Source organism: Nicotiana tomentosiformis, chromosome 12 (assembly GCF_000390325.3).
Source record: "Nicotiana tomentosiformis chromosome 12, ASM39032v3, whole genome shotgun sequence".
In the NCBI taxonomy this organism is placed as follows: domain Eukaryota; kingdom Viridiplantae; phylum Streptophyta; class Magnoliopsida; order Solanales; family Solanaceae; genus Nicotiana; species Nicotiana tomentosiformis.
In genome coordinates, this window is record NC_090823.1 from 121,326,888 (window position 1) to 121,354,083 (window position 27,196).

Consider the following 27,196-nt stretch of genomic DNA (forward strand, 5'->3'; position numbering starts at 1 on the left):
TGTCTGACGTTTGGTCTTTAAAACGGGGCATTTGTATCTATACTCAGTTTTTGGATCACTTTTTAATTTATACCCGTTTTGCAAAAAAAATTACAAACGTACCCACTTTTCTCGTAACTTCAGACATACGGGCCTGAAGTAGCAAAAATTTATGTCTGAAGTTTGTCCTGAAGTGTAGCAAAATTTCAGATATTTTTGCTTGAAGTTTGGCATGACTTGCAAAGGCAATCATGCAAACTTCAGTTCATAGTGCAATGACAAACTTCAGTTCAATAAAACTACAGCATATTTTGGTTGAAGTTTTTATTTTGTAATTGCTGAACTTCAGCATTCCAGGAGTTGAAGTTTTTGTTTTGTAATTGCTGAACTTCAGCATTCTAGGAGCTGAAGTTTGTTTTGTAATTGCTGAACTTCAACATTCTAGGAGCTGAAGTTTGTTTTGTAATTGTTGAACTTCAGCATTCTAGAAGCTGAAATTTTTGTTTATATTTGCTGAAATTCAGCATTCTTAGAGCTAAAGTTCTAAACAACAATGAATTTAATAGATCATGATTAGCAGCGATTGATGCTGTTCATTTCAAAGATTAAAGAATGAAAAATATTTTTGACATAAAAACAAGTTACTACAGATAAATTAGAACCAAAAACCAATGTGCATGTAAAGCTAAAATATCTAAGAGGTTAAATTATTGTGAATAAGACCAAACTGAACATAATGGGACAAGCAGATAGATATATATGAATCATCAGGGTAGAACGCATAACAATATCTCAAACTTCAACATTCAGAAAACGAAGGAGGAGAGGAAGAGAAAGAGGCATGAAATTGTTTAAAAGTAGGTACAAGTTAAAAAAAATTTAAAAAGTGAGTATAGGTTAAATGAGGGCGACCAAATAGGACGCCCCGTGCAATTTTTACCTTAAAAACTTGAACAATAAAAGTTTTATGGGAGCATAACATTTGAGTGCCTATAGAAGTTTCTCACTAAGGGTGAAACGAGTAAAATAAAAATTTACATCTAAATTGGTTCCAAATATAAAAATATAAAATTCTTCTATGAATAAATTTATAAAATATATTAATATACAATTGAGGGAGCAACAAAATAAGATAGTGAGAATGAGTATGTAGCAGCACGCCTTTTCGGAAACGCACGCCTCAATCACGTTGCCTGTTAAAGGAATGGTACTACGACTACTACTACTACTCAACTTACCATTTTTATTTTCAATGATGGCGTTGAAAAAGTAGACCAAATTAATGGCTATCTTAATCCTTTGCTTCCGCAATCTGCGATCTGGTTGTACGAGAATTTTGTCGACCCATAATAATATCTGCTTCTACAGTAACTCTGTTGAACTGACAGACAGGGATATTGGTTTTCAACTGCAGCAGAGAATTCAGTAATGATTTCTCAGTCAAGACTCAAGAGCAACCTGATCTCCTTTCTTGGGATTCAGTAATGACCCATAGGAAATTGGGCACTTCCCTATCATCCATTATCCATTGAGATTTATAGTCCATTTGGCGGAAAAATCTAACTTAATTGCTTTTTTAAAAAAGTATTTTTTGTGAGAAATAATTTGTGTTTGACTAATTAATTTAAAAATACTTCTAAACAGTAATTAGTGTTTGGCCAAACTTATAAAAAATATTTCTAAGTGTATTTTTCTCAAAAGTGCTTCACAAAAAAATACTTCTACAAAAAAGCTATTTTTTTCTGGTTCTGTTTCTGCTTTCACTTTTTTTTCCTCCTAAAAGCTTGACCAAACACTTCAAATTAGCTAAACAGACTTTCAAACACAAGCTTATTATAAAGCAGCACCAACATCTTACTGGGTCCAAAATATGCCTACTACTCCGTTTTAGCATTCTCCATAAGCTAAACGATGAAAATCCAACATTTTATTGGGTCAACGTTATTAATCAAGTGATAGTTCTCTTTACAATAGGGAAAAGAAAAAGGGACAAAAAGACTAAACTTACCAGCACTAGGTAACTGAAAACACTCCTCTGAGGATTGATCCCGTGTTACATTATTCGCCTATTTGAAACCTATCCCCACACCTGTAAAGATCGGGAATTGAGCATATATACAGATCTTGTTAAATCTCTAGAATGCCTCTCTATCAAAACTTCAAAGCCTACGCTGACAGCTTTAACTACTCCTATATAGGAGATTAAATGTAACCACTAGTTAAATTCAGGCTTTTTCAGCTGCATTATCATTATATTGAGATCCTGCAGGTACAGCATTAGGATTGCTAGATGCTACTGTGTTTTCGTTACATTCAGAATTTTGATTAGAAGGCAGTAGTTGCTCCTTGTTCAATGCAACGATCTTGAAGGGTTTCTTGAATTGTACCAAGATCATGGTCATGTTATCACATCCTTCTCCGCCTGTGGATGGCGCCACACATTTATCTAGCACTCTCTCACAGACAGCGGAGAGCTTATTTTCCTGCACCAACGGTGACACATTTAGTTTTTAAAAACTGAAAAGCGTGATCTTAGAACAGCAAATAATATAATTAAGGACTCACATGTTTTAACTGTTCCCCAACAAAGTCCACAACTTCTTGGCTTGACATGCAATCCCTAATGCACAAGAAATACAGATATAAGCACCAAAATTATGAAATTCTGGTGTAATGATACAACAACAAAAAAGGTGCAAACAGGGCCTGGCAATGTACTCGCATCTAACGTAAACTGACGTTCTAATTACAAGAATATAACCATGTCGCAGAGAATTTCTAATAACATTAAAAAGATGCAAGCTCCACCATTCCCTGGTTGACCCCATTTTTTCTTTTTTGGAAAAGTTGCATACGTATGGAAACAACATGCAGAAAGAACCATTGAACTTCCCAAAAGCCTGCAAAAATCCATACTAAATTTTTTTTCTTGTACATCTTGTCAACCTACTAGCAAACAGTATGCAAGTTCAAGTACACTAAGCCCAGCAATCTAATAAGTCTAGAAGGAAATAAACTGATTTTTTCCTAAAAGAAATTGGATTTTGGTGCAAATACAGTAACTGGGAAGATAGAACCAAAATGATACGATATACTTACCATATGCCATCACAAGCTAGAACAAGGAAATCATCATCATTGCAGAGCTCAACCTAATTTGAGGGAAAATTTACGAAAAGAAATGTTAAATGCAAAATCGTCTTCGGAACACAGACAAGAATTCTCCATTTTGATCAGTTAATAATTAAAGAAAAGCAATAATGCTCCACCTTCACCTAGCTGTACACATAAATATACTGTAGAAAATCTTCCTCCAACAACTTTCATTGTTCCACGGATTCGAAAGGAATCATAAGCCATTGTTTACTTACAGTGCGGATATCAGGATTAGAAGTCACTATTTGTTTTTCAGCAGGCAATGATTTGTTCTGTTTGAGTTCCATGTCGCCTGAAATTACTGAAGTGATCAGACTTGCCATAACACAAGGGGAAAAAGGAAAACTGGCTATACTTTTTATAGTATATTTTAGAAAATGCAATATTTTTAATACCAATTGCTCTTGCCATGTTTAAACTCCCATTAACCCGTCCACACCGGACGTATCCACCAGCATTTATAATCCTTTGCTTTTCAGCTTCAAGGTCAGGCTTATGGTCCCTAGACATATCATATGCCTGCATAACATGTTTTGTGCTTAATACAAATATGCCCACTTAGAAGAAAGACAAGCATCATGTACAGTGATGTTAACTCCAAACAAGCTGCTTTAACAATTTGTCCAGAATGCAAAATCACTTTACAATCCTGAATCAGAATATATAACTGATACAAAAATAAATGGTACCTGACCCTTCCGGGATAAGACACAGCGAGAATCACCAGCATTTGCCACAAGAAGTTGAGTATTTTGAATGATTGCTACACAAGCTGTGCTTCCTGCAGTTGGCCCATGGTAATCAGAGTTTGCCCCCTACATTGGAAAAAAGCCAAAGGTCAAAAGATTAAACTCCAGTATATTAATTAAAATAGTTGGAAAATAAATTTTCAGAATCTAAGTAGTTATAACTCCACGAAGTCTACTGGATTAGTCAGACCATTGCAAGACTAGGAGTTATATAGTACTTTCTGACACCTCTTAATGCTTCTTATGTCATTTTTCTTTGGATAAATATATCTTACACCTTTAAGGAAAACAAAAACAACTGATGATTAAATAGTATACCCAACGATTCTCTTTAAGATACTTTTGTTTCTCATTCATTCTTCATGTTTTCTTTTTCTATTCTTCTTTTCTTTGTTTTTTATTTTATATGGTCGTGCTCGGGCCAACTTGACCGAACCTCAGCTATTCCATTGGTTTTCCGTGCTACCTCCCACCAACATAGGTACCAGGTAACCCCGCTCACCTAAGCTTAGGCAGATGGGAAAGAAATCACCTAATGTTTCTTGCCTCCATTGTGATTTAAACCTGAAACCATAGTTTTCCTCCCACTTTATTGCAAATATGTCACTTTATTTGCCCCTGGTTGGGGTTTGAAACGAGGACAAGCATTTAAAATTATTGGAAATAAATTTCCTTTTAACCTAGAACAATTCAATCCTAAATATAAACCAGCATGGTTGGGTACAATCTTCAACAGAAGTCAGAAATGGCAAGAAAGATAAAGATACTTCAACATTTGACGGGTATTTAACACGCCATGATACTAGATTAACCAAAAGATTAAACATCGTTCAGCTTTGGCATCTTTGTCATGCAGGTTTTTTTTCTGGTGATAGGTGATTCTCAAAGAGGACTAGAAAGCCAACATTTATCATGTCAAGAATATTCTGTAATTAAGGACATAGATTAGCTAATATTATATATATCAACTAAAATCAATTAGGAACATAGGGAATGTTATATATATCAACTAGAATTAATTAGGGAATCATATTGCGCGTTCAACTCCAGTAATTATATAGCATTTCCTACTTTAGGACATGTGTACAAAATGTTTAAACCCCAATAATTAGTGGGAATAGTCTCACAATTCTTTCTCTTCCTATTTTTTGCATGGCATCAGGGTCAAGGTAGTGAGTACATTCCCAAAAATTCTACTTTACCTGCCACCTCCCACCAGCAACAGGTACCGGTAACCTGTATCCACCAAGGCTTGGATAGATGGGAAAAAATCACCATGTGTTTTTTGCCTCAGCTAGAATTTGAACCTGAGACTTCATGATTCTCACCCACTTCATTAGCCACTAGGCTACACCCTTGGTGCTCAAATGACAATTTTAGTACTTCAACTTCCACTCACAACTTAATTTTCACAAACATTTTCCAAGCGAAGTTCATGTCTAAACACAACATGAACTTCCACAAACCTTTTTCAGCTTCAACTTCAGAAAAACTTTCTGCAAGTTTAACTCAAATTTGGTCCAAACACACACTTAGTTTGTAAAAAGGCTATAATAATTGTGATTAAACTATCAACAGATACTTTATTTCAACGATACTTTTTACGAGAATGCTCCATAATTTCCATCAAACTCACTTAACCAAACATCATTCTCATCATTCATCCCACTCCAACACAAATACAAGAGTCTTACCCTTCTCTTTGGTCTACTCATGACGAGCTCAAGCAAATCCTCCAATTACTGACTCGATTAATGTTGCTTCTCATGATACAGCTCTATTAACTGAACCAACGACTCAGCCGATTTACACATCAAGTTTGAGCCCTTAACAGACGAGGCTTCTGTTCTCATTGTCCTTCAAGCAGGTACTCGATCCACTTATAATCTTTATCCTATTTATTATTTTTTGAGTTACCACTTTTTGTCACATTCATATCATGCATTTGTCATAACTTTATTCACTCTCCCAATACCTAAGACTGTAGTAAAAGCAATGGCTTATCTCAGTTAGCATCACGCTATGATTAAAGATACGGCTACTTCTCATGATAATGATATCAAGAGATTGCTCCTTTGTTACTGGATAAAACAACAGAAGGATGTCCTGGAATGGTTTACAGTCAAGATGAACCAAAATGAACCAAGATAGGGAAACTGATTGTCTTAAAACTCAACTTGTTGCCAAAGGATACACGTAACTGTATGACCTTGATTACAGACATACTTCTTATTTCGGTGGTTAAGTGTACTACACTAGCCCTTTCTTTAGTTGCACAACAAGAATGCTTTACCGCAAACATTGGATGCTTAGGAGGAGTCTGAATTAGTGTAAGCTAAGCTAATCTTTATACAGCCTCAAGCAATCTCCAAACGCGTCATTTAATTGTTTTAGCTCTATTATCCAACAGTTGTCATTGCTTCAAAATGACGTCGATTTTCATAATGTACTGACTTTCTTCTCATGGCAGATGCATTTCTTTGTGGTTTATATTGATGACATTGTCATAACAGGTGATGATCGTAAAAGTATTGTACTTAAACAGCATATCACCAGTTACTTCCAGATTATGGACTTGGAGAAATTGAAACACTTTCTAGGCATCGAGGTGGCACAATCTAATGTTAGCATCAAATATCCAATATAATGTTGAAGTACATCCTTGTTGTGTATTGGACAGATGGAGTGTCCAAAAGCTCAAGATGCATCAGTCTATCAGAGAATTGTTGGTAAATTGAGCTCTCTACAATTACTAGACGAGACTTCTTATTAGTTGTTCGTGTGGTTAACCAGTTTCTCCAGGTGCTTATGAAAGTCATTTAACTTCTCCGCATAAGGTATATCAATGGATCTGTTTCTTTAAAGGTAAGATATATCAATGGATCTATTTACAAGGACTATCGTATGAGAACAGGGGACAAACACAGATTTTTTCAATATTCTGATACATACTGTGCAGGATCTCCTTTAAGTAGAGGATCTATCCCAGCATACTGCATCTTAATCGGAGACAATTTACTATCTTGAAAGAGTAAGAAGCACGATGCGGGAGCCAAATCGAGGGAGCAGAATTTCGAGCCGTGGCCTTGACCATGTGTGGGATTTGAAATTTGAAGGTAAAGGACCGTGAAACTAGCTAATGACTATCAAGCCACAGTACATGTTCATTAGAATTTCATGCTTCACAAGTTGAGAGAGAGAGAGAGAGAGAGAGAGAGAGAGAGAGAGAGAGAGAGAGAGAGGAGTATCAGGCAAAGACGTTGAGTCAGCATATATTACTATGAGCTTTCGTTCATTCAGATCACTAGTTGGCAAATATCTTAACATAATCACTTCAAGTCTTCAGGATCAAATAAATTTGAAACAAGCTAGCAGAATACAATATGTAGCAGAGTACATATTATGTTCTTAAAGACACTAGGAAATATTATGTACATCCATTACAATCAATTATGGAATCACTCAAGAGATTCAATTCCTTTAATTATGTGTCATTTCCTATTTTGGAACATGTGTACAAACTACTTAAACCCCCAATTATTAAGGAAAAATCAAGCGGAACATTCCAACAATTCTCTCTTCCTCTTTCTCTTGTTTACATGGAAGAATAGCTAGATATATGTGTGAAGAAAATATAAGTTAGGAATCCAATTGCCACAAGGTTTCACTTTTGCACAGTATCAAAAGTTCTGACCAATTTACCTTGGCATCAATTCTGAAATAATTGTCAGACAAAACTACCGATTCACAAATATTTGGTGAAGTTCAAGACTAAGAAAGATGTTTCCAGTACAATAACATTCATAAAAGAACACAACGACTGATTTGGACATGGTATGACATGACAACCTGGAGTAAGAATGCAGGAAATTACAAATTCAAGTACTCAAAAGATGAAACTTTTTTTTCCAAAATGTTAAAGTCAGGCTCTTCAAATTGTTTCCAATGAGTAGGACCCTACAATTCATTAATAGCGGAAAGAATGTGTTTGTAGCCACAAACATATGCAATGCACCATGCAGCTACAGATCGACACAACAAATAAAGGATGGGACTGATACCTCATCTGAAGACACGCAATCCATTTGCCCCTTGAATTCACCACTCTTGGGAGGAGATATCAAACCCTCTATTATCTCCTTAGCTTGGTCCTTTTCCGCCAAAGAGGCTAATTCTCTCTGACCTGTTTGTCCACGCATCATCTCGTCCATTCTGCATGGAGAACACACATAAGGTCAGACTAACAAACATAGAGACAAGAAGCTCATAACAATGTGAAAAGAAGCTATCTAATAACATGGAAAACCCCTTTTTCAGAAAAAGCCATTAATATTTTACCACATTAACACCCTCGTACTAACAAATTATAGTAGAAAAATTCAAGAGTGACAGCTAGTTAACATGTAATATCTGGAGGACCCAAAGGGACACTAATGCTAGAAACCTTTAGCAGTAAAAGTGCCCAATTTTGGTCAAGAAGCCAGTTTAATCATCAGAATCAATCGAAAGAAATCTCATAGCAGTACAAAAATATAAGCCCATTCCAACATGCATCATACTTTGTTAGATCGGCAAGCTTAGGGGATACTTGAATATGTAATTGCCTGTCCTGGCTCAGCACCCCAGGCTGATGAGAACATGAAAATTACACGAGAATGACACCTTCCTGCTGCCTTGCATACACTAGGTCAAGGATTACATTGCGGCATAAGATGAAAAGTTAAATTAAATGTGAAATACTAGGCCTGAGGCGACCTGAGAAAAGCATGCTGCATAGAAGTGCCTACATCCCCAACTGAGAATGCTTCATGATTAAGAACCTCTTGGTGAAGAAACTTGGCACAAAATTTAGAAACTTCATCACCTACAAAAGTGAAGAACCTTATTAAGTGTTAATATTGGGTCTAAGCAAAATGTTACTACAGAGAGCTACTTAATAAATAATAAAGTAAACAACGGACTGGAACTGTATCCGTTCCCTTCGCATGGTTGCAATTAGAGGAGGTGAAAAATAGCTTGAAATCCAGCAGTATTGTTTGAAGGAAGAAAGCATTGATTGCATAAAGTGAAGAGATGCAGGATTTCCTGATCTCTTAGACTCTAAATTAAATAGCTGTTTACATCAATAACAAATGAGCTATTCCTCAACTGGATGCCTAAAGGCTCTGATCAGGGAGAGAAACAGGAAATATTGAGGATAACCTGGAAAGGACCCTCTTCAAGAAAATGATAATTTGCAGAGGACTGTGGAAGACGTGGCCTATGAAGGGCTAATTAGAGAGACTCGCTGCAAAAAATATCTCTAGCTGCAGAAAGACAGTGAAAGTGACTTCAAACTACTCCTATTTGCAGTTGACACAGCTTTCCTGTGATGGATACAGAACATTGGGACGTACTGAAAGAACCAAAAAGAAAATGGAAAGAGCAAGGAGACATGGCAAATTGAGTCCCACTCCTCTTAAGAGTGCTTTCAGAGTTAGATTACCAACAATATTGCAATTGGAGAGTATCTTAGCACATTTCACTTAAGAAGAAATATGTTTCAAAATCATCGAAGTTGACACTCAATCGGTATACAAAGTTGCAAACAATACTTTGTTTAGATTTCAAAGTCAATTCCTGAAAGTGATCAAGAAGAAAACAATAAAACTACATTTAGTAAGTTGTACGGAAATACTTCAAAAGTACTCTATAGCTATCTGAAACAAGGGGGTGGTGCTTATTTAGCAGAGTGGAATTAAAAATAAAAAAAAGTAAGGGAGACAATAAGAGGAAAATAAGAGTTTTCAGCCAGGTATATTAGCAAAAATGGCTTTGAAGGTCTGGGCATTGAAAGAAGTGCTATGTCGAGAATATTCCGAAGCCAGATAGGAAATGAGGGAAAATGGGTCATGGAAGATGCTCTTCGTTTTACTTAGGACCAGGAACATGAATTACCAAGTTCAATAGAAAACATGATGATCAGTTCTTCTCTGAAAGGGAGAAACGGATACCCATTCACTTTTGTGAGAAATTTCTCCATCAAGAGGATAGCATTTGCTGATTTTGACACAAAATCTGGCGGATTATATTTGGGTGAATAAAGTTATCAGAAGTTAGTAATAAGAACTGGGCCACTGCAGGAAATGGTGGTGAAGGCAGTCAAAACAACCGAAAACAGCCCAAGGACAAGTTGCTATGGAAGCAGGAGTAAAAAGTTAATTGCACCTAAGAAAGTCAGCTCTGCAGGAAACAACACTTTAATCAAGGACAAGTTGATGATAAGAAGAGAATTCATGTAAAATGCTGCTTCACTTGGAATAGCATGAAGATACAAGACAGAGCATTATCATCCTTGTTCAAATTTGTTTTTTATAACTTTGTTGGAGATGGGGACTGTTCAGAGGAAGAAAGAATGAACAAGCTAAAAGATAGTTGTCTGCAAGAGGTTCAAGATGTATAAAGCTTCATGGGAAAGCAGATCAAAGAAAGTATTCAGAATTAAGCAACTGAAAATGTAAAATTATATAACTTCTGTCCTTGGACAAGGTACGGCAACTGAAGAACAGTTCAAAAATCGGCAATAACCCCCTCATGGATATCAAAGAACTATGGAAAGAGGACATCCAACTTCTGAGGAGAAAGTGAAGGACGGGCAGATACTTAAGTATGAATTACTTATTCTATTCCTTTTACTTCTTTGAAATACCCTTATATACAAAGGTCATATTGTTTTCCCAGTTTTTGGACAGAATCTAGATGGACGACACTGATACACTGAGACTTCTCTAATGAATTGTGCCCTCTACTACTCAAATTAATGTTTACAAGACAACAAGGAAAACATATTTAATAAAACATTAAAGTGACTTCCTGCTTCAGTGCAGGGGAAACTAGAAAAGAACATAGATGTAAAGCAACAATACAGGACACATGTAGTCAAAAGATACAAGTTCCTCGATTGCGGCATATCTGTAACTAAAACATTACCATATCTCAAAGTTTCAGCAAAGTAAAGAGAACTGAGCATTATCTTCAAGAATACAAAACTTTGGTGAAAGAAATAACATGGAAGTCAAAAGCTCATATGTTGTCCAAAAGAGGAAGGATAAGAGTTAAAACATAGGTAGTAAATATTAAGTGCCACCTAATATGCATGCAGAAACTAAGACCAGCATTGCTAGCAAAAGACAGTTAAGTCCTATATCAAGTCCTATATCAGAAGAATAGGTTTCTTACCTCCATGGCCATCATATACACCAAAGAAGGAAGTGGAAGTGTCCAAATGTGGATAAACTGCATGCTATATAACATCTCATATTAGCAATCTTGTCCACTATAATTCCTAAGCAAGATATTAAGAAACTGACAATACTGAAGCCAAAGCCACTTGAAAGTCGTTGTATCAGGTACACGACAATGGTAAAACATGATGGCTGAAAAGTGATGACAATTTAAGTTTCTCAAAGGCATAGAAGGTCCATCTTGCGGCAAACAGTGATGGAAATTTAAGGATTACAAAAGACTGCGAAAATGCACACATGAATGCACTTACAGCATCTTCCATAGTTGAACGCCAGCCTTGCATTGATGAGAAGCCATATCTTAGTCTGTCATTCTCACCATCCTCAGACGCTTTTTCAGTTTTCGGACTGCTCAAATATATTCCCATACTGACCTGCATATGGAAGGCACACAGTATAACATATTTACATGCAGAATTAATATGAAATATTTTACCGCTTATCAAACAACTTAGTTCATGCACATAATACAGTAAATACACAGACTTGATAAGCACATACACCGGAAAAAATGGTTAAGTTCGACCCTTAAACACATAACATGTTCAACTTCTTCGGGCACTATAGAGAAGGCTGTTCGAGAGTTTTGTAGTAAGAACTTAATAGATACACCAAACATGGTGGTAAACAGAAATATACTGTACCCGCCCCATTTCATATGAAGAAGTTTGATTGGGCCCGGAGTTTAAAATGTTAATAGACTTTCTTAAATTATATAGATGATACTGGAAGAAACTATTGAAGTACTGGTTGAAAATAACTATGATTGAGAAAGAGTATAAAATTTGAATAGTTCAAGGAATTTGAATTCTTCAAAATGGTGAATGTTGCATAGAAATGGCATTACTTCAAGCATTTTGGGACGTCTCCCAAAAGGAAAGAGTTTCATATAAAATAGAACCGACGGAGTGTTTAGTGAGGTGCTGAATGTAATACCTTTGACGGGATACTCTTTGATTCATATCTTGATTCCCATTTTTTTTATTCGTATCTTGATTCCCATGTTCCTAATATTTAACATCTAAGTAAAGTAGCAACTGCTTCAAAGTTAAATACTACCAAACCTCCAAATTAAACTCCAAAAAGAAATAACATTAAAGTGGGGTGGTTGAGACCACTATCATTAAGAAAATTATGTATTACGTGCCGGTGGAGGTAGCAGATACTCGGTGGAAGACACCACCGTCATTAAAAAAAAGTAGAATATTATTCACTACCCTTTTTCTGTTTCTCAGAATATTATTTATCACTACAGTATCACAACCTTTTCTGTTGCTGGGAATATTATGCATCAATACCCTTTTATCCAGCGTACAATATGCTACAAGAAATCTCAGTTCAAATCCTAGCGGATGTAAAAAAACACTAGGCGATTTCTTCATATTTGCCTAAGCCTTGGTGGGTATCTGTGCTTGTTAGAGGTAACAGCGTGCTCAAGTTGGCCCGAACACTACCGTCATTAAAAACACTAAGCTATGAGAACAGAGTGATACTATGAGCCTGAATAACATAGCAGAACAATGAACAGATAGTTCTAAAAAAATTGAAATATGATACGCAAACAAAATTCACTATTTTGTAAACAATGATTATCCAAATTACTATAGAGTTCCACAAGTATACTTTAACATGAAAAGTTACAAAATTGTTATCAGTTTCTGCACTCCAGTAAAGATCGGTATAATAAATTGAGAAACAAAAAACGAATGAATCAAAAGGGAAACAATTAAAGATTAATCGGTAACAGGGCGTTAGGGTTACAAAGAAACTCACAGCGCCCAATGCCGAAGTCGGTGTTCGCAACGAAATGATTAGAGATCGACAGCTAAGTAGCTGTTAATCGGTGGTGCATGACATTACTTTTTCATGCTATTTCTTCTTTTTTTCTTTTCTTTTTTCTTTTTTCATTAATTCTTCTACCAGATTATCCGAATAGAAAGGAAAATATATTATATGTATACATCAGCATAAAAACTTTAAACTATATACATATATAAAATTATGTACGTATATTCTATCAGCGAAACCCACTGTTTTTTATATCTATCGCCATGGCACACTGTATTACTGGTTAGTATATATGCTTTTTTTTCTAATAATAAGTAAAAGAAAATATTTTATGTCTTCTTTAAATATTATATGGCAGATTCACAATTTAAATGTGATTTAGTAGTTCGCGGCTGAATTTAATACACTTCTAATATTAGCTATTGTGAATAAAATGAGTAATCAACTATTAAATTGATAAACTAATTAACTTTATAATTGATTATCTTATGATTAAGAAGTTCGACAAATCGATAAGTTATAGTACTTCCATTCACGAATATACTGAGGATTCAATTTCTTCTTTTCTTTTATTGAAATATCTTAGAACATAGTATACAGCATGACGTGGGCCATAAAACATTCTAGAACACAGAGAACTTGTCTTTGATTCTTTTGGGCCTATATTTTCCTTCATCGTAATTCGTACGTTTCTTTGTTCTAAGAAATTCTGAATTAGCTTGATTTACGCCCGCTATTTGAAAATTAACCATAATTTTTTTTAAAAAATTAGCTATTTACGCCCGCTAAAGATATTCTTAGTTAAAATTCAAAAAATATCCAGCATTTGCTGGAATTAGAATTTTTTACATATAAAATTTCAGCATAATATACCGGAATTAATAAGAGATCTTTACACAAATTGTGATTCATATTCATTATTTACTTTTTATAGCCATGTACATAGATAATACAATGATTATACACGTATAATACACAAATTATACATATATTATACCTCCACCGATTATTTTTAGTTTAATCGGTTGGGAGGGTGGCTATTTGGGTTAATTCTTCAATTAATAATGTGTTGAATTCCAATATAATATGCTGGAATTTCATACGCAAAAGTTCCATAATCCGACATATTATGCGGAATTTTTTTGTGTGTTTCCACTAGTTCAGATTTTATCTTTGCATTAAATAATGGCTATTTTCGAATTACTTTACAAACACTGTTATTTTTTAATTACCAGTTCAAAAACTGGTCAGTCCACGTATTTGACTTCTTTGTTCTTGCCCCTTTAATTTGAATTAACGGAAAAGGGTCAAAATTGCCCTCGAACTATCGAAAATAGCTCAAATATACCCTCTGTTTATTTTTTGTACCAAATTTGTCCTCGCCGTCTAAAAATTAGACCATTATTGCCCTAAAAACTAACGGCCGCCACATCAGCTTTTGGACATACTTAAATATTATGAAAAATAGTCAAAATTGCCCTCAAACTATCGAAAATAGCTCAATTATATCCTTCGTTTGTGTTTGGTACCAAATATGTCCTTACCTTAAAATCTAATGGTTGTCGCATAAGCTTTTGGACCTATTTAAATATTATAATCATGTTGACATGCTAGTACAATATGACCCAGAAAAAAACTTTCTCTGCCCGTAAGAACCCATTTCCTGTGAGGGGTTGTTGCATTTCCCGTGGAGGAGCAGTGAAGCACTTCAGGTGGCCTGCTAGCTAGGCTAGTGAGGAGGGGAAGGATTAGGTGGTGTCTAAAAAGTTTATCTTTTTATGAGGTTTTGGATCTAGGTCTTATTTGTCGCCGGCCTTCTTTTCTTTTTCTGTTGATGACGGCTGAAAGTGGGAAGGGTATAGTATTTTAGAGGATGGTCTCATTCTAATAGTTTTCGAGTTCTTTATGAGAGTTGTTTTTAAGAGGGTGTATCTCTGCAACTAATTTGTGACATTTTTGAGCTATGAGCTTGGATAGCTAGCCATGGGAGTACTGCAATATGCAACTTTTGTTGTTCTCTACCATTTTTGTGATAAGATTTATGATTTTAAGTGATTAAAGTTGGTATTTTATTTCTTGTATATTTTATTAAAAGTTTTTACAGATTTGTGAATCTTAAGAATAGCCCAACTAAATTTCTCATAATAAGATTGATGTAACTTTAATTATTTGGAAGGAGCAACACTTAAATGAGTCAAAGAATGAAAATGGAGAAAGAAATTTTTTCCGTGGGGGCTTTTGTCAAGATGGAGGACCGTATGTTGGAGATAGACTTTTGTTGTTCACATGAGCTCATGTGACGACCGTTAGTTTTTAGGGCAGTAATGGTCTAATTTTTAGACGTCTATGATATATTTGGTACCAAACACAAACGGAGGATATAATTGAGCTATTTTCGATAGTTCGAGGGCAATTTTAATTATTTTTTGTAATATTTAAATATGTCAAAAAGCTGATGTGGCAGCCGTTAGTTTTTAAGGCAATAATGATCTAATTTTTAAACGTCGAGGACAAATTTGGTACCAAAAACAAAACGGATGGTATATTTAAACTATTTTCGATAGTTCGAGGACAATTTTGACCCTTTTCCGTTGGATTAATGCTGAAAATAGTGTGGTCTAAAAGAGCTGTGTTATGGGCCTAAGGCCCAAACTGAAGATCTTGAATGTAAGAGTAAGTTTGCCTTCCAAAACTTCATGGTTGCATGAGTTTTTTCATGATTGCAAGCAGATATTATTCAACAAGTTGGTTATGATATGCTCAACTTAAACTTTTCACCTTCCTCTTCGATCTATCAAGTATGCACATTTTAAGAAGCAATGAATTTGTGGCATCTTTTCGAACAATGCCCAAGAGAATGAAGTTCATGAATCTTAATAGTTCAATTGGTTGGTTATTTGATGTTTTATTTTGATGATAGAAGTTTGATTTTCCATCTTGTAATCTCCTTTCATGTGTAATAATTGTCTCTTTTTAAAAAAAAAAAGAAAAAAAAGAAGAAGACGAAACGGGATTTTTAGATATGGTAATTGATTAATTCGTATATAGTCTTCTATTTAACAAGTAAAAAAGAGCTTGCTAATAAAAAACCAATCGACTAATTAATTTAGCTGACTAAAACGAGCCAACATACATTATGAGTTAGATATCAGGATTATATCATAAATACATTCAGAAAACTTAGAATTTCAGTCTGTTAAAGATCCATAAAAAAAATTGCACTGTTGCAGTAAACAGAAAATTGTCTTACTCTTCCAAAATGGATATGTCACGTGAAATGGGACGAAAAAAAATCCTTTGTTTTGTTTCTCCACCTAATAACCCAAATTGAATATTCTCATTTTATTTTTGTTAAGTGGACATTACCAGTGTTGAAACTTGAAATAGATAAGGCTTGGCAGCTGCAAAGGTTGAGGCTCGAAAATCTAAATTCTTCACTTTGTCTTTGTCTTACCTTCCTATGTCTAAATTGTTTTATTATCTTACGCCTTTGAAATTCGAATTCGTGAAAGTTTAGCGGCAAATTGTCAAATAGATTATTTAGATATCGAGATTCAAAATATTTCACTTTTAATATTTTTCATGCATTCGAATTATTTCAGTAAACAAAGAAATTCTACACATCAAATTGTATTTTTTTTTTTTGATAACATTGTGAATATTACCATTGATCAACTAAATAATTCAGGGGCGAATTTACCTTATGAGGTAGGGGTGCTACGTCACCCACTCGCTTCTGTGAGAAAACGATTATATTGTTAGAATGGCAATCAAAAATAACTAAGTAATTTCGGGTGTCACTGAAAGGCTCTAGCGGCATGGATGCGAGTTCAAATCCTACTCTAGCGTCTTCTTTATTTTTACCTTTTATTCTAGTTATTAAGATTTTTTTACTCTTAGTTTATTTAGCTCTAGGCCCACCTCTTCTTCCTTTTTTTTCCCTTCACTTTCTTGTCCTCCCTTTCTTCCTTTTTATTTGCTAATATGTCTTCTTCATTTTTTAAATTTCTTTATACAGCCCTCTGTTTCTATCTCCTTTCTAAAGCAAAAAAGAATGTCATCATTCTGATTGTGACTTGAAAAAAGAAAGAAGAGAAGGAACTTGGAGTTGGCGTCCACATAACAGATTGATCATACCTCAGTTCGTTAGCAACATTTTTTGATAGGCAATTTAGATTGATTTGACTTAGCATATAATCTCTATTCTTAATGACACAAAATTAATTTATATATTGGAGTATAATTTGAACAATATCTTTTATTAGATTTAAAAAAATAAATTGGCTTGATCAATAGTTATTTTGAGTTTATTATCATAGATTAAACGTTAAAGGTTTTGCTTTGAAAATAATTGTCTTATAATATGACAATTAATATGAAAATATTAACCCAAGAATAATAAAGGTAAATTAATTTAGTCAAACTAAGAATATATAGTAATTAAACTACTCTTTAAGCATTTTTTTTAGTTAGAGGCGCTCTTTCATAAAATTTTATTTGTAATTTTTTATAATATATTTGAATTTGCTTTATGAGTGAAAGACCTAATTCGAATTAACCAAACACTAACTGAATCGACTAATCCTTCCTATTCGGTCTTTGTAGCTAGTAGTGGTATGAATATTATATGTGTAAAATAGCTATTCGGTCTTTGTATGAATATTATATGTGTAAAATAGTGGTACCACAACTTTTAATTTTTGGATCCGCCCCTTGCACATATTGAGCACTTTATATCATTATCACCTCCTCAAAGGTACTATGAATGTTCAATCTCAACGCTAGTCTATTGATGTTTGGCTATAATTTCGTATTTTTAGTGCATTACTTATTTTATATTTTGGGATTTTAATGCTAAACTATACTATATTTATATTTAATTGAGTTTATTTTATGTGTAGGTACATTGTAGATGAAATTGGAGTAAAGTTAATATTTAAAGTGTAATTCATGCACAAAAATAATGAATTTATGATTATATAATAATAAGAAAATTATTGACGAAGAAAGAATAATTGAGACAAGGATGGGAAACCAATGCAAAAGAAGACAAAAATAAACAAGGCAAAAGAAGAGTTGAAAAGTAAGAAACGAGAATGAGAAAGGAATTGGAAAAGTTGGCAACAAAATTGAATTGAAGCAGCAACATGCGTAACGAGATACTTAGCTCGCTATAGAGCAGGTGAGGCTCGTGTTTGAGCGTGCGCCGCGAGGCTTACCGCGAGACCAAGCGTGTGATAGAGCTTGCAAGGCACAATGTGTAGCAAGGTAAAGCTCGCATTTTGCGTCGCGAGACGAAGCTCGTGGCGAGCGTGTTCCGGATTTTTAAAGTCTACTTTATCTCCTATTTGATTTTGAACTTGGTTATTTTGTCTAGAGCTCTTCCCTACACATATAAATAGTCATTAAACACCATTTTTGAAAAGAGTTTTGCGAACCGAGGCAAGAACATCACGCTTGGAGGAGGCTTCTAACTAGTTTTTCTTCTCTTCTTTTCATTTAATCTCATAATTTATTAGTTCTAGAGTTTTGGGTGCTACATGAACATAGTAGTTTGAAGCTTGAATTGTTCTTATTATTTTATCATATTGGTTTATTTATTCAATCTTGCGCTTAATTATTTGATTGCTTGATCACCAATTGAATACTATCTACGAATCTAAGATTGAACTCGGGAGAGGGAATTCTATCATCTTGCTTGGTTACTATACATGAATTATTAATGGGTTCTTGTTAATTCTAATTCCATAGGAATATAGGCGTTAGATTAGCTTGAATAGGCGAGTTGTACTTCGGGAGAAGGCTACGAGCAATATTAGCCTTGTCAACTAGATAAATTAATTAGACAATTTAAGTGAAAAATTCAACGGGATTGTTATCTAAACCATAGCTCTAGAATATTCACTCACATTGAATTTGTCTTTAAGTTTGTCGTTGTTTTCTTTAATCTCTTAATTTGTTACTCTAGATTAAATTTTAGTTAAATATTCATACTTTACGATTCGCTTGAATAGATTAATTGTTTGGTTTAATTTAGTTGGTAGTTAATCACAAGTCCATGTGAGTACGATATCTGGACTTACAATCCTATATTAGTTGTCGACCACGTATATTTGTGCGTGCGTTTTGGAGCAACAAATTTTTGGCGCCGTTGCCGGAGACTTAGAAATTGATATTTTACTAGATTAGACTTTTATTTTTTATCTATTTAATTTTTTTTTTAATTTTAGTTTAATGTAGTTAGTATTATTTATTTTTTACATGGCATCTTTGAACGAAAAGTGGTGGGATAGTAAGTATTCTTGTTTTTGTGATCCTTGTCCATACTGTAAAGGACCCCACTTGTGGCAATATTATAAAAATATTTCGAGGACCGAGTTGTGTGCACCATCTCAATCCTGTACTATTTGTGGTGGTAATTGAAATAATTGTCCTAAGTGTTGTTATCCTACTCCAATCCCTTCTTATGTTTATTCTAATAATTCTTGTGAGTTTGACATGAGTAATGAATTGGATGATGTGATACATGATGTTCGCATTCTTGATATGCACATGAAATTATTAGAGGAATATGGAGGTCTCCGTGAGAAAATTACGAATGAGATGCAACACTTTATAGAAGGAAGAGCTGAACTGGGATAAGAGATCGACCAATTTGGCAGTTCTATTCGCGGCTTGAAGGCTCAATTGAGTGTAAAGGTTGATGCGTATAACGCCCAACAATTTAGTGATGAGTTGTGTGAAGTTGAAAAAGATCTTCTAGGCCAAATTGAGGAGCTAAAACGAGAATACCAATTATTAGACCATGTTCTTATAGATGATGCTGAGGTTGAGGAAGTATATAATATTGAGGATGTCAAAAATAATACAGTTTTGGAGTTGGGGCGTGTTGGTCCTCATTCTAATCATTTTCTACATTATGTTTGGATGGAGACATGGAGATCGAGCCTTTGGAGAGATGTATAGATGAAGAACAAGACCCTTATATTCTAAAATTTGCCACACTAAAGACAAAATGACATTCCTCACTTAAGGGCCAAGAAGTGCAAGATGCGATATCTATTGCTTGGTTCCTTTATTTTTATACCACCGCCCTAGGAACATGATAGAAAAATTGATGCAAAATTTGGGGCGCAATTCATATCCTCAAAGTGGAAGAAAAAATGGTGAAAGTGATGGCGTCGTGCAGCGACGTTAAATCAAGCGCTTGTTGGGAGGCAACCCAATTCTATTTTTTTCTTTTTCTTTTTGTTTATTTTTTTATTGTGTTTTTCTTTTTGTAGTGTTGTTTTTGTGTTTTGTAGGAGTAGGAGCATGGAGTCAAAGGCAATAGGCGAGTGCAAAAGCGAGCAGGTGGTTGAAACTAAGTGTGAGGTACCCGCACAAAGGACCATACCTGAGAGAAGTCTGAGTATCCCATGAGCTGCTAAATCTTCGGCCTTTGGCCTATCAGGGAGTCTATTTTACCTTTTTGTTATTTATAGTGTGCATTGAGGACATTGCACAATTTTAAGTGTAGGGTGAGGAGATTATCCGGGTGATTTTCTGTGCTATCTTAGCTTAGTTGTAGTACTTGTTCTGAGTGTAGTAGTTTTTGAAAAAAAAAATGAAAAAAAAATCATAAAATTTTGGACTTTTCCCAACTATGGATCTCATTTGACAGGTTTCTTGAGGGATTTAAGTTGAAAGAAAAAACGACAAAAAGATTTTCTTTTGTTAGGTAGTGTAATAAGCCCCCCTTGGTTTTTCTTTGTGCCGCGGTTCTTTTTCAAGGGTTTTATTTGAATCGGGTGTAAGTAGTTTTATTTTTTTAGGAGTAGGAGCCATTGTGCTATGAATTGAATTGGAGCAATATCTCTTGACTTTGTTATGCCTTGAGAATTGTGAGTACTTTGGTTGTGACGCTTAGGCTCAGTTTTTGATTCTTGTATAAGTATCTTAAATCGTATGATCTTAAATTTACTTAACTGCTTTGACTAGAGTGCCTTGATGAGTCCAATCCTGAGTGAGTTATGTGCCATGTGTATGTGAGGTTTGTGTGTTATTCTATGCATTGCATTTGATGTCTAGAACTTACCCCGTGTGTTTGCAAAGCGAAATAGTAGCGTTGTTCAGTTTTGGAAGTGATATAGGCGTGTCTTTGTTGAGACAGATATATATAGTTTACCCGCCTAATTTTTATGTATCGTAGTTAACCCCTTTGAGCATGTAATCTTGTTTCTTTGGCAACCACATTACAAGGGTTGAAGACCAATGCAAAAGAAGACAATAAGAAACAAGGCAAAGGAAGAGTTGAAAAGTAAGAAATGAGAATGAGAAAGGAATTGAAAAAGTTGGCAACAAAATTGAATTGAAGCAGCAATAGGCGTAGCGAGATACTTAGCTCGCTATAGAGCAGGTGAGGCGAGCTTTCTTGCTCGCGTTTGAGCGAGCGACGCGAGGCTTACAGCGAGACCAAGCGCGCGATAGAGCTTGCAAGGCACAGTGTGTAGTGAGGTGAAGCTCGCGTTTTGCGTCGCGAGGCGAGGCCCGTGGCGAGCGTGTTCCGGATTTTTAAAACCTACTTTGTCTCCTATTTGATTTTGGACTTGGTTATTTCGTCTAGGTCTCTTCCCTACACATATAAATAGTCATTAAATACCATTTTTGAAAAGAGTTTTGCGACCGGAGGTGAGAACATCACGCTTGGAGGATGCTTCTAACTAGTTTTTCTTCTCTTCTTTTCCTTTAATCTCATAGTTTATTAATTCTAGAGTTTTGGGTGCTACATGTACGTTGTAGTTTGAAGCTTGAATTGTTCTTATTAGTTTATCATATTGGTTTATTTAATCAATTTTGTACTTAATTATTTGATTGCTTGATCACCAATTAAATACTATCTAAGAATCTAAGATTGAACTCAGGAGAGGTAATTCTAGATTGCATATAAGATTGAGTAGATCAAGATCTTAACTCTGAGGGGGGCGGATTTGCGGTTAGAATAGGAATATACTTAATCGCCTTGCTTGGTTACTATACAGAAATTATTGATGCGTTTTTGTTAATTCTATTTCTATAGGAATATAGGCGTTAGATTAGCTTGAGTAAGCGAGTTGTACTTCGGGAGAAGGTTACGAGCAATATTAACCATGTCAACCAATAAACCAGATAAATTAATTAGACAGTTTAAGTGAAAAACTCAACGGGATTGTTAGCTAACTTATAGCTCTAGAATATTCATTCACATTGAATTCGTCTTTAAGCTTGTCGTTGTTTTCTTTAATCTCTTAATTTGTTACTCTAGATTAAATTTTTTTTAAATATTCATACTTTATGATTTGCTTGAATAGATTAATTGTTTGGTTTAATTTAGTTGGTAGTTAATCACAAGTCCCTGTGGATACGATATCTGGACTTACAATCCTATATTACTTGTCGACCACATATATTTGTGTGTAGGTTTGGGAGCAACAAGTTTTTGGCGCCGTTGTTGGGGACTTGAATATCGACTACTTTCTAGTTTTTGCTTTAATTATTTATTTCGTCAAGTCTAACGTTACTTGATTGTTGCTCTGAACTCAAGAACTTCAATTGAATGCGCAGGGTCAGAAGCCAGGACAAACTCAATGGCTTCGACCCCGAACCTAAGAGAACATTTCATAGGAGATTGAGGGAAGTAAGGGATACAAATAATCTTCAGGCACTCGTTCAATTTTCTGTGAACATGGCAGAGGAGCAACACATGGCTGTTCAGGAGGTGGCGATGCCCATCATTGCTAATATCACCTCCATCATTGTGAAGCCCAGAATCACTAGGTACTTTGAGCTGAAACAGAGCATGATCCAGCTACTTCATGCGAATGTGCAGTTTATGGGTCTTCCACACGAGGATCCACAATACATATCCTGAACTTTTTGGAGATTACTGATACTTACATAACTAACGGGGTCACTCCAGACTATGTGAGGCTCACACTTTTCCCATTTTCTCTATTGGGCGAAGCAAAGCGATGGATGAAGGCAGAATCAACTAATTCTATTACATCATGGAATGATCTGGCAAGGAAATTTCTGGCAAGGCTCTTCCTTTCAAGCAAAACTGCAAAGATCAGAAGTGAGATTGTCGACTTCAAATAAAAAGTGGGGTAGTCTCTATACTCATCTTGGGATAGGTTCAATGGGTTGCTCAGAGGTTGTCCTCATCATAATCAAACAAATGAAGTGTTAGCTCACACTTTCATAGAAGGGCTACATCCTGAGACAAAAATTGCGGTAGATGTTGCAGCTAGAGGTCAAGTGTTGGAGAAAAGCTTTGACGAGATATATGCATTATTGAACAAATTCTCCAAAAGTAATCCGGATTGGCAAGGAGAAATGGGCAGACACACGGTGCAAAAATCTGTAGGGGTTCTCGAGTTAGATGTCGTCTCGGCATTATTAGCGCAGATTTCTACACTGACCAACCAAGTTAATCAGATGACCTTGGTTATTAACAAGCAACAAGCTCAACCAGTGCAACAAGTTCAAGTGTTTTGTGAAGCATGTGGAGAGGGTCACACGGGCGACATATGACCAGTTAATCCAGAGTATGTCTGCTTTGTGGGTAATGCAAATATGGACCAAACAAACCAATATGGGAACACTTACAATTCCAACTGGAGGAACCACCCAAACTTTTCTTGGGGTGGAAACCAAGGTGCTCAAAATCAATACATACCACAAGCACCTTAACAGCAATATAGACCACCTCAGGCTGAACAACATGTAAACTAAATAAGTCACATTGAGGAAATGATGAAGAAATTGATGGCTGACCAGCAAGACCACACTGCAGAGATGATAAAGAAAGTGATGGTTGACCAGGAGATGATAAAGAAAGTGATGGTTGACCAGCAGGCCCAAGCCGCAACAATGAGAAATTTGGAGCGCCAAATGGGACAACTTGCTAGTACCCAAAATACTCGACCAGTTGGAGTTCTTCCAAGTGACACTGAGGCTAATCCTAAGGCATATATTAATTCTGTCTCATTGAGGAATGGGAGATAATTAGAAGAAGTCCAATCGAAAAAGAGAAAATAAGTGACCTTTAATGAGAAGCCGACCACTATAGAGTCAGAATCAGAAAAACCAAGGGAGTCCGAGAAGCCAGCTGAAGAGGCAGTGGATGAGAAACCCCCACCATTAGTTGCGAGGCCACCACTTCCGTTCCCACAAAGATTTCAGAATATGAAGGATAATGCCACGTATAAAACGTTTCTTGATATTTTGAAGCAGGTGCAAATAAATATTCTATTAGTAGATATCCTGCAAGAAGTGTCCAAATATGCAAAATGCATCAAGTACATAGTGGCAAATAAAAGGAGGCTGACTGAATTCGAGACTGTGGCACTTACTGAGGAATGTAGCTCTAGAATCCAAATCAAGATACCTCAAAAATTGAAGGATCCAGGTAGTTTCACTATCCAAATCTCGATTGGTAAGCATGCAGTCGAGCGAGCTTTGTGTGATCTTGGAGCGAGCATCAATCTGATGCCACTATCTGTGTCCAGACAGTTGGGTTTGGGTGAGCCGCGCCCAACAACGGTAATCTTACAGTTGGTTGATCGCTCCCTTGCTCATCCAGAAGGAGTGATCGAAGATGTGTTGGTTCAAGTGGGTTCTTTCATATTCCCTATTGATTTCATTATCTTGGACTACGAGCCTGATCAGGAAGTCCCATTTATTTTGCGGCGTCCATTCTTAGCCACATGCCGAGCTATTATTGATGTATGCGAAGGAAAGATGACGATGAGAGTAGGTGATTAAGTGGAGGTATTTAATGTGTACAAGGCACTCATATTTCCATCCCACTATGAAAAGCTATCCATGATTTCTGTAGTGGAAAGCAATGCTATGCCATTGGTGCCTTATATGAGCCCCACAGATCCTCTTGAACGAGCTTTGATTGGGAATGAAGAAGACATTAAAGACAAGATGATGGGTGAAATTGAACAAGTACTTGATACATCATGCAACTATGTCTATGGGTTTGGGAAGCTTGAGGAGTTGGACAAGCATGTTGCTCTGACCTTCCTAAGCCATCTATTGAGGAAGCTCCAAAGCTAGAATTAAAGCCCCTTCCAACACATCTGTGTTATGCTTATTTGGAGAACTCTAAAACTTTGCCAGTAATTATCTCGTCCAGCCTGAATAATGTACAAGAAGAAAAATTGCTCAGAGTACTTCGCGTGCATAAAAAGGCTATAGGGTGGGCAATTGCTGACATCAAAGGAATTAGTCCATCATTTTGCATGCATAAATATTTTTTGGAAGATGGACACCGCCCCAGTGTTGAGAATTAGAGGAGATTAAATCCTATCATGAAAGAAGTCGTGAAAAAAGAAGTAATTAAGTGGCTCGATACAGGTATTATCTTTCCTATCTCTGATAACAACTTGGTCAGCCCAATGCAATGTGTGCCTAAAAAGGGAGGGATGACTGTGGTCGAGAATGAAAAAAATGAGCTAATTCCTACTCGCACTGTGACGGGGTAGAGAGTTTGCATTGATTACAGAAGGCTCAGCAAAGCAACCCGCAAGGACCACTTCCCACTTTCATTCATTGACTAAATGTTAGACAGACTGGCGGGGCATGATTATTATTGCTTCCTTAATGGTTATTCGGGGTACAACCAGATTGTCATATTCCTAGAGGATCAGGAGAAGACCACTTTTACTTGTCCTTATGGCATTTTCGCCTTTAAGAGAATGCCGTTTGGTCTTTGTAATGCACCAACTACTTTCCAGAGATGCATAATGACTATTTTCACCGATATGGTGGAAATATTTGTTGAAGTTTTTATGGATAATTTTTCAGTCTTTGGATCTTCTTATGATGATTATTTGAAGAATTTGAGCAAGGTGTTTCCCCGTTGTGAAGAAACAAATATGGTATTGAATTGGGAAAAAATATCATTTTATGGTGCAGGAAGGCATCGTGTTGGGTCACAAAGTGTCTAGGAGCGGCATTGAAGTTGATAAGGCGAAGGTGGAGGCAATTGAAAAATTACCTCCACCCATTTCTGTGAAGGGTGTCCGGAGTTTCTTGGGACACGCGGGATTCTATCGATGCTTTATTAAAGATTTTTCTAAAATTGCTGCTCCTTTGTGCAGGTTGTTTGAAAAAGATGTGACTTTCAATTTTGACGACGCCTGCCTGAAAGCATTTGAAGAGCTCAAAAAGAAGCTGGTGGTTGCCCCCATTATTGCTGCACCGGATTGGTCCTTACCATTTGAGCTTATGTGTGATGCAAGTGACCATACTATTGGGGCAATGCTAGGCCAGAGGAAGGACAAAATATTTTATTCCATCTACTATGCGAGTAAGACTCTTGATGATGCGCAACTGAATTACACCACCACTGAAAAGTGAGTTGTTAGATGTGGTGTGGGCCTTTGAAAAATTTCGGGCATACTTGGTAGGAACAAAAGTCATAGTCCATACCGATCATGCAACAATCAGGTATCTATTTACAAAGAAGGAATCTAAGGCTAGACTGATGCGTTGGGTTTTATTGTTAAAGGAATTTGATGTGGAAATACGATATCGAAAAGGCATAGAGAACCAAGTAACTGACCATCTATCAAGGCTGGAAAAGCACAACCACGTGGAGGAGGGTGACCAAATTAAAGAAGTATTTCCTGATGAGCAACTTTTTGCTATCACCCAAGACCCTCCCCCATGGTACGCGAACTATGTGAATTATCAGGTGAGCAGGGTACTTCCTCATGAAATTGAATCTTAAGCTAGAAAGAGGTTTCTACATGATGTGAACTTCTACTATTGGGATGAGCCATATTTGTACAAGCAGTGTGCTGACCAAATGATGAGGAGATGTATACCTGAAAAGGAGGTTGAACTAATATTGTATGATTGTCATGCATCACCCTATGGAGGCCATCATGAAGGATATAGAACAACTACAAAGGTATTACAATCCGGTTTATTTTGTCCAACATTATTCAAGGACGCCCATGTATTTGTTAAAAAGTGTGACCAGTGTTAGAGAACAGGAACAATCACAAAGAGGCATGTGATGCCTTTGAATAACATCCTAGAGGTAGAGATTTTTGATGTGTGGGGGATAGATTTTATGGGACCATTCCCATTGTTAAGAGGAAACAAATACATTTTGCTAGCAGTTGACTACGTGTCAAAATGGGTAGAGGCGATCGCATTGCCAACGAATGATGCCATGGTGGTAGCCGCATTTGTGAAAAAGAA

The 27,196-nt window shown here is 36.0% G+C and overlaps 2 protein-coding genes across 2 annotated transcripts; one reads left to right on the forward strand and one right to left on the reverse strand.

The window, feature by feature from the left end:
• Nucleotides 1-1,884: 1,884 nt before the first annotated feature.
• On the reverse strand, nt 1,885-13,119 carry LOC104117434 (probable protein phosphatase 2C 60). Its single transcript, XM_009628489.4, has 11 exons — nt 12,941-13,119; nt 11,419-11,541; nt 11,103-11,166; nt 8,640-8,748; nt 7,946-8,096; nt 3,825-3,950; nt 3,531-3,654; nt 3,351-3,427; nt 3,079-3,131; nt 2,545-2,599; nt 1,885-2,462 (listed from the first exon to the last, which is right to left on the reverse strand). Exons 2-11 carry the CDS (start codon nt 11,533-11,535, stop codon nt 2,205-2,207), a joined length of 1,134 nt encoding a protein of 377 aa, XP_009626784.1. The 5' UTR covers nt 11,536-11,541; nt 12,941-13,119; the 3' UTR covers nt 1,885-2,204.
• A 10,606-nt stretch (nt 13,120-23,725) lies between these two features.
• On the forward strand, nt 23,726-26,978 carry LOC138903318 (uncharacterized). Its single transcript, XM_070191264.1, has 7 exons — nt 23,726-23,941; nt 24,032-24,731; nt 24,813-24,991; nt 25,609-25,916; nt 26,086-26,340; nt 26,435-26,681; nt 26,784-26,978. Exons 1-7 carry the CDS (start codon nt 23,726-23,728, stop codon nt 26,976-26,978), a joined length of 2,100 nt encoding a protein of 699 aa, XP_070047365.1.
• Nucleotides 26,979-27,196: the final 218 nt, after the last annotated feature.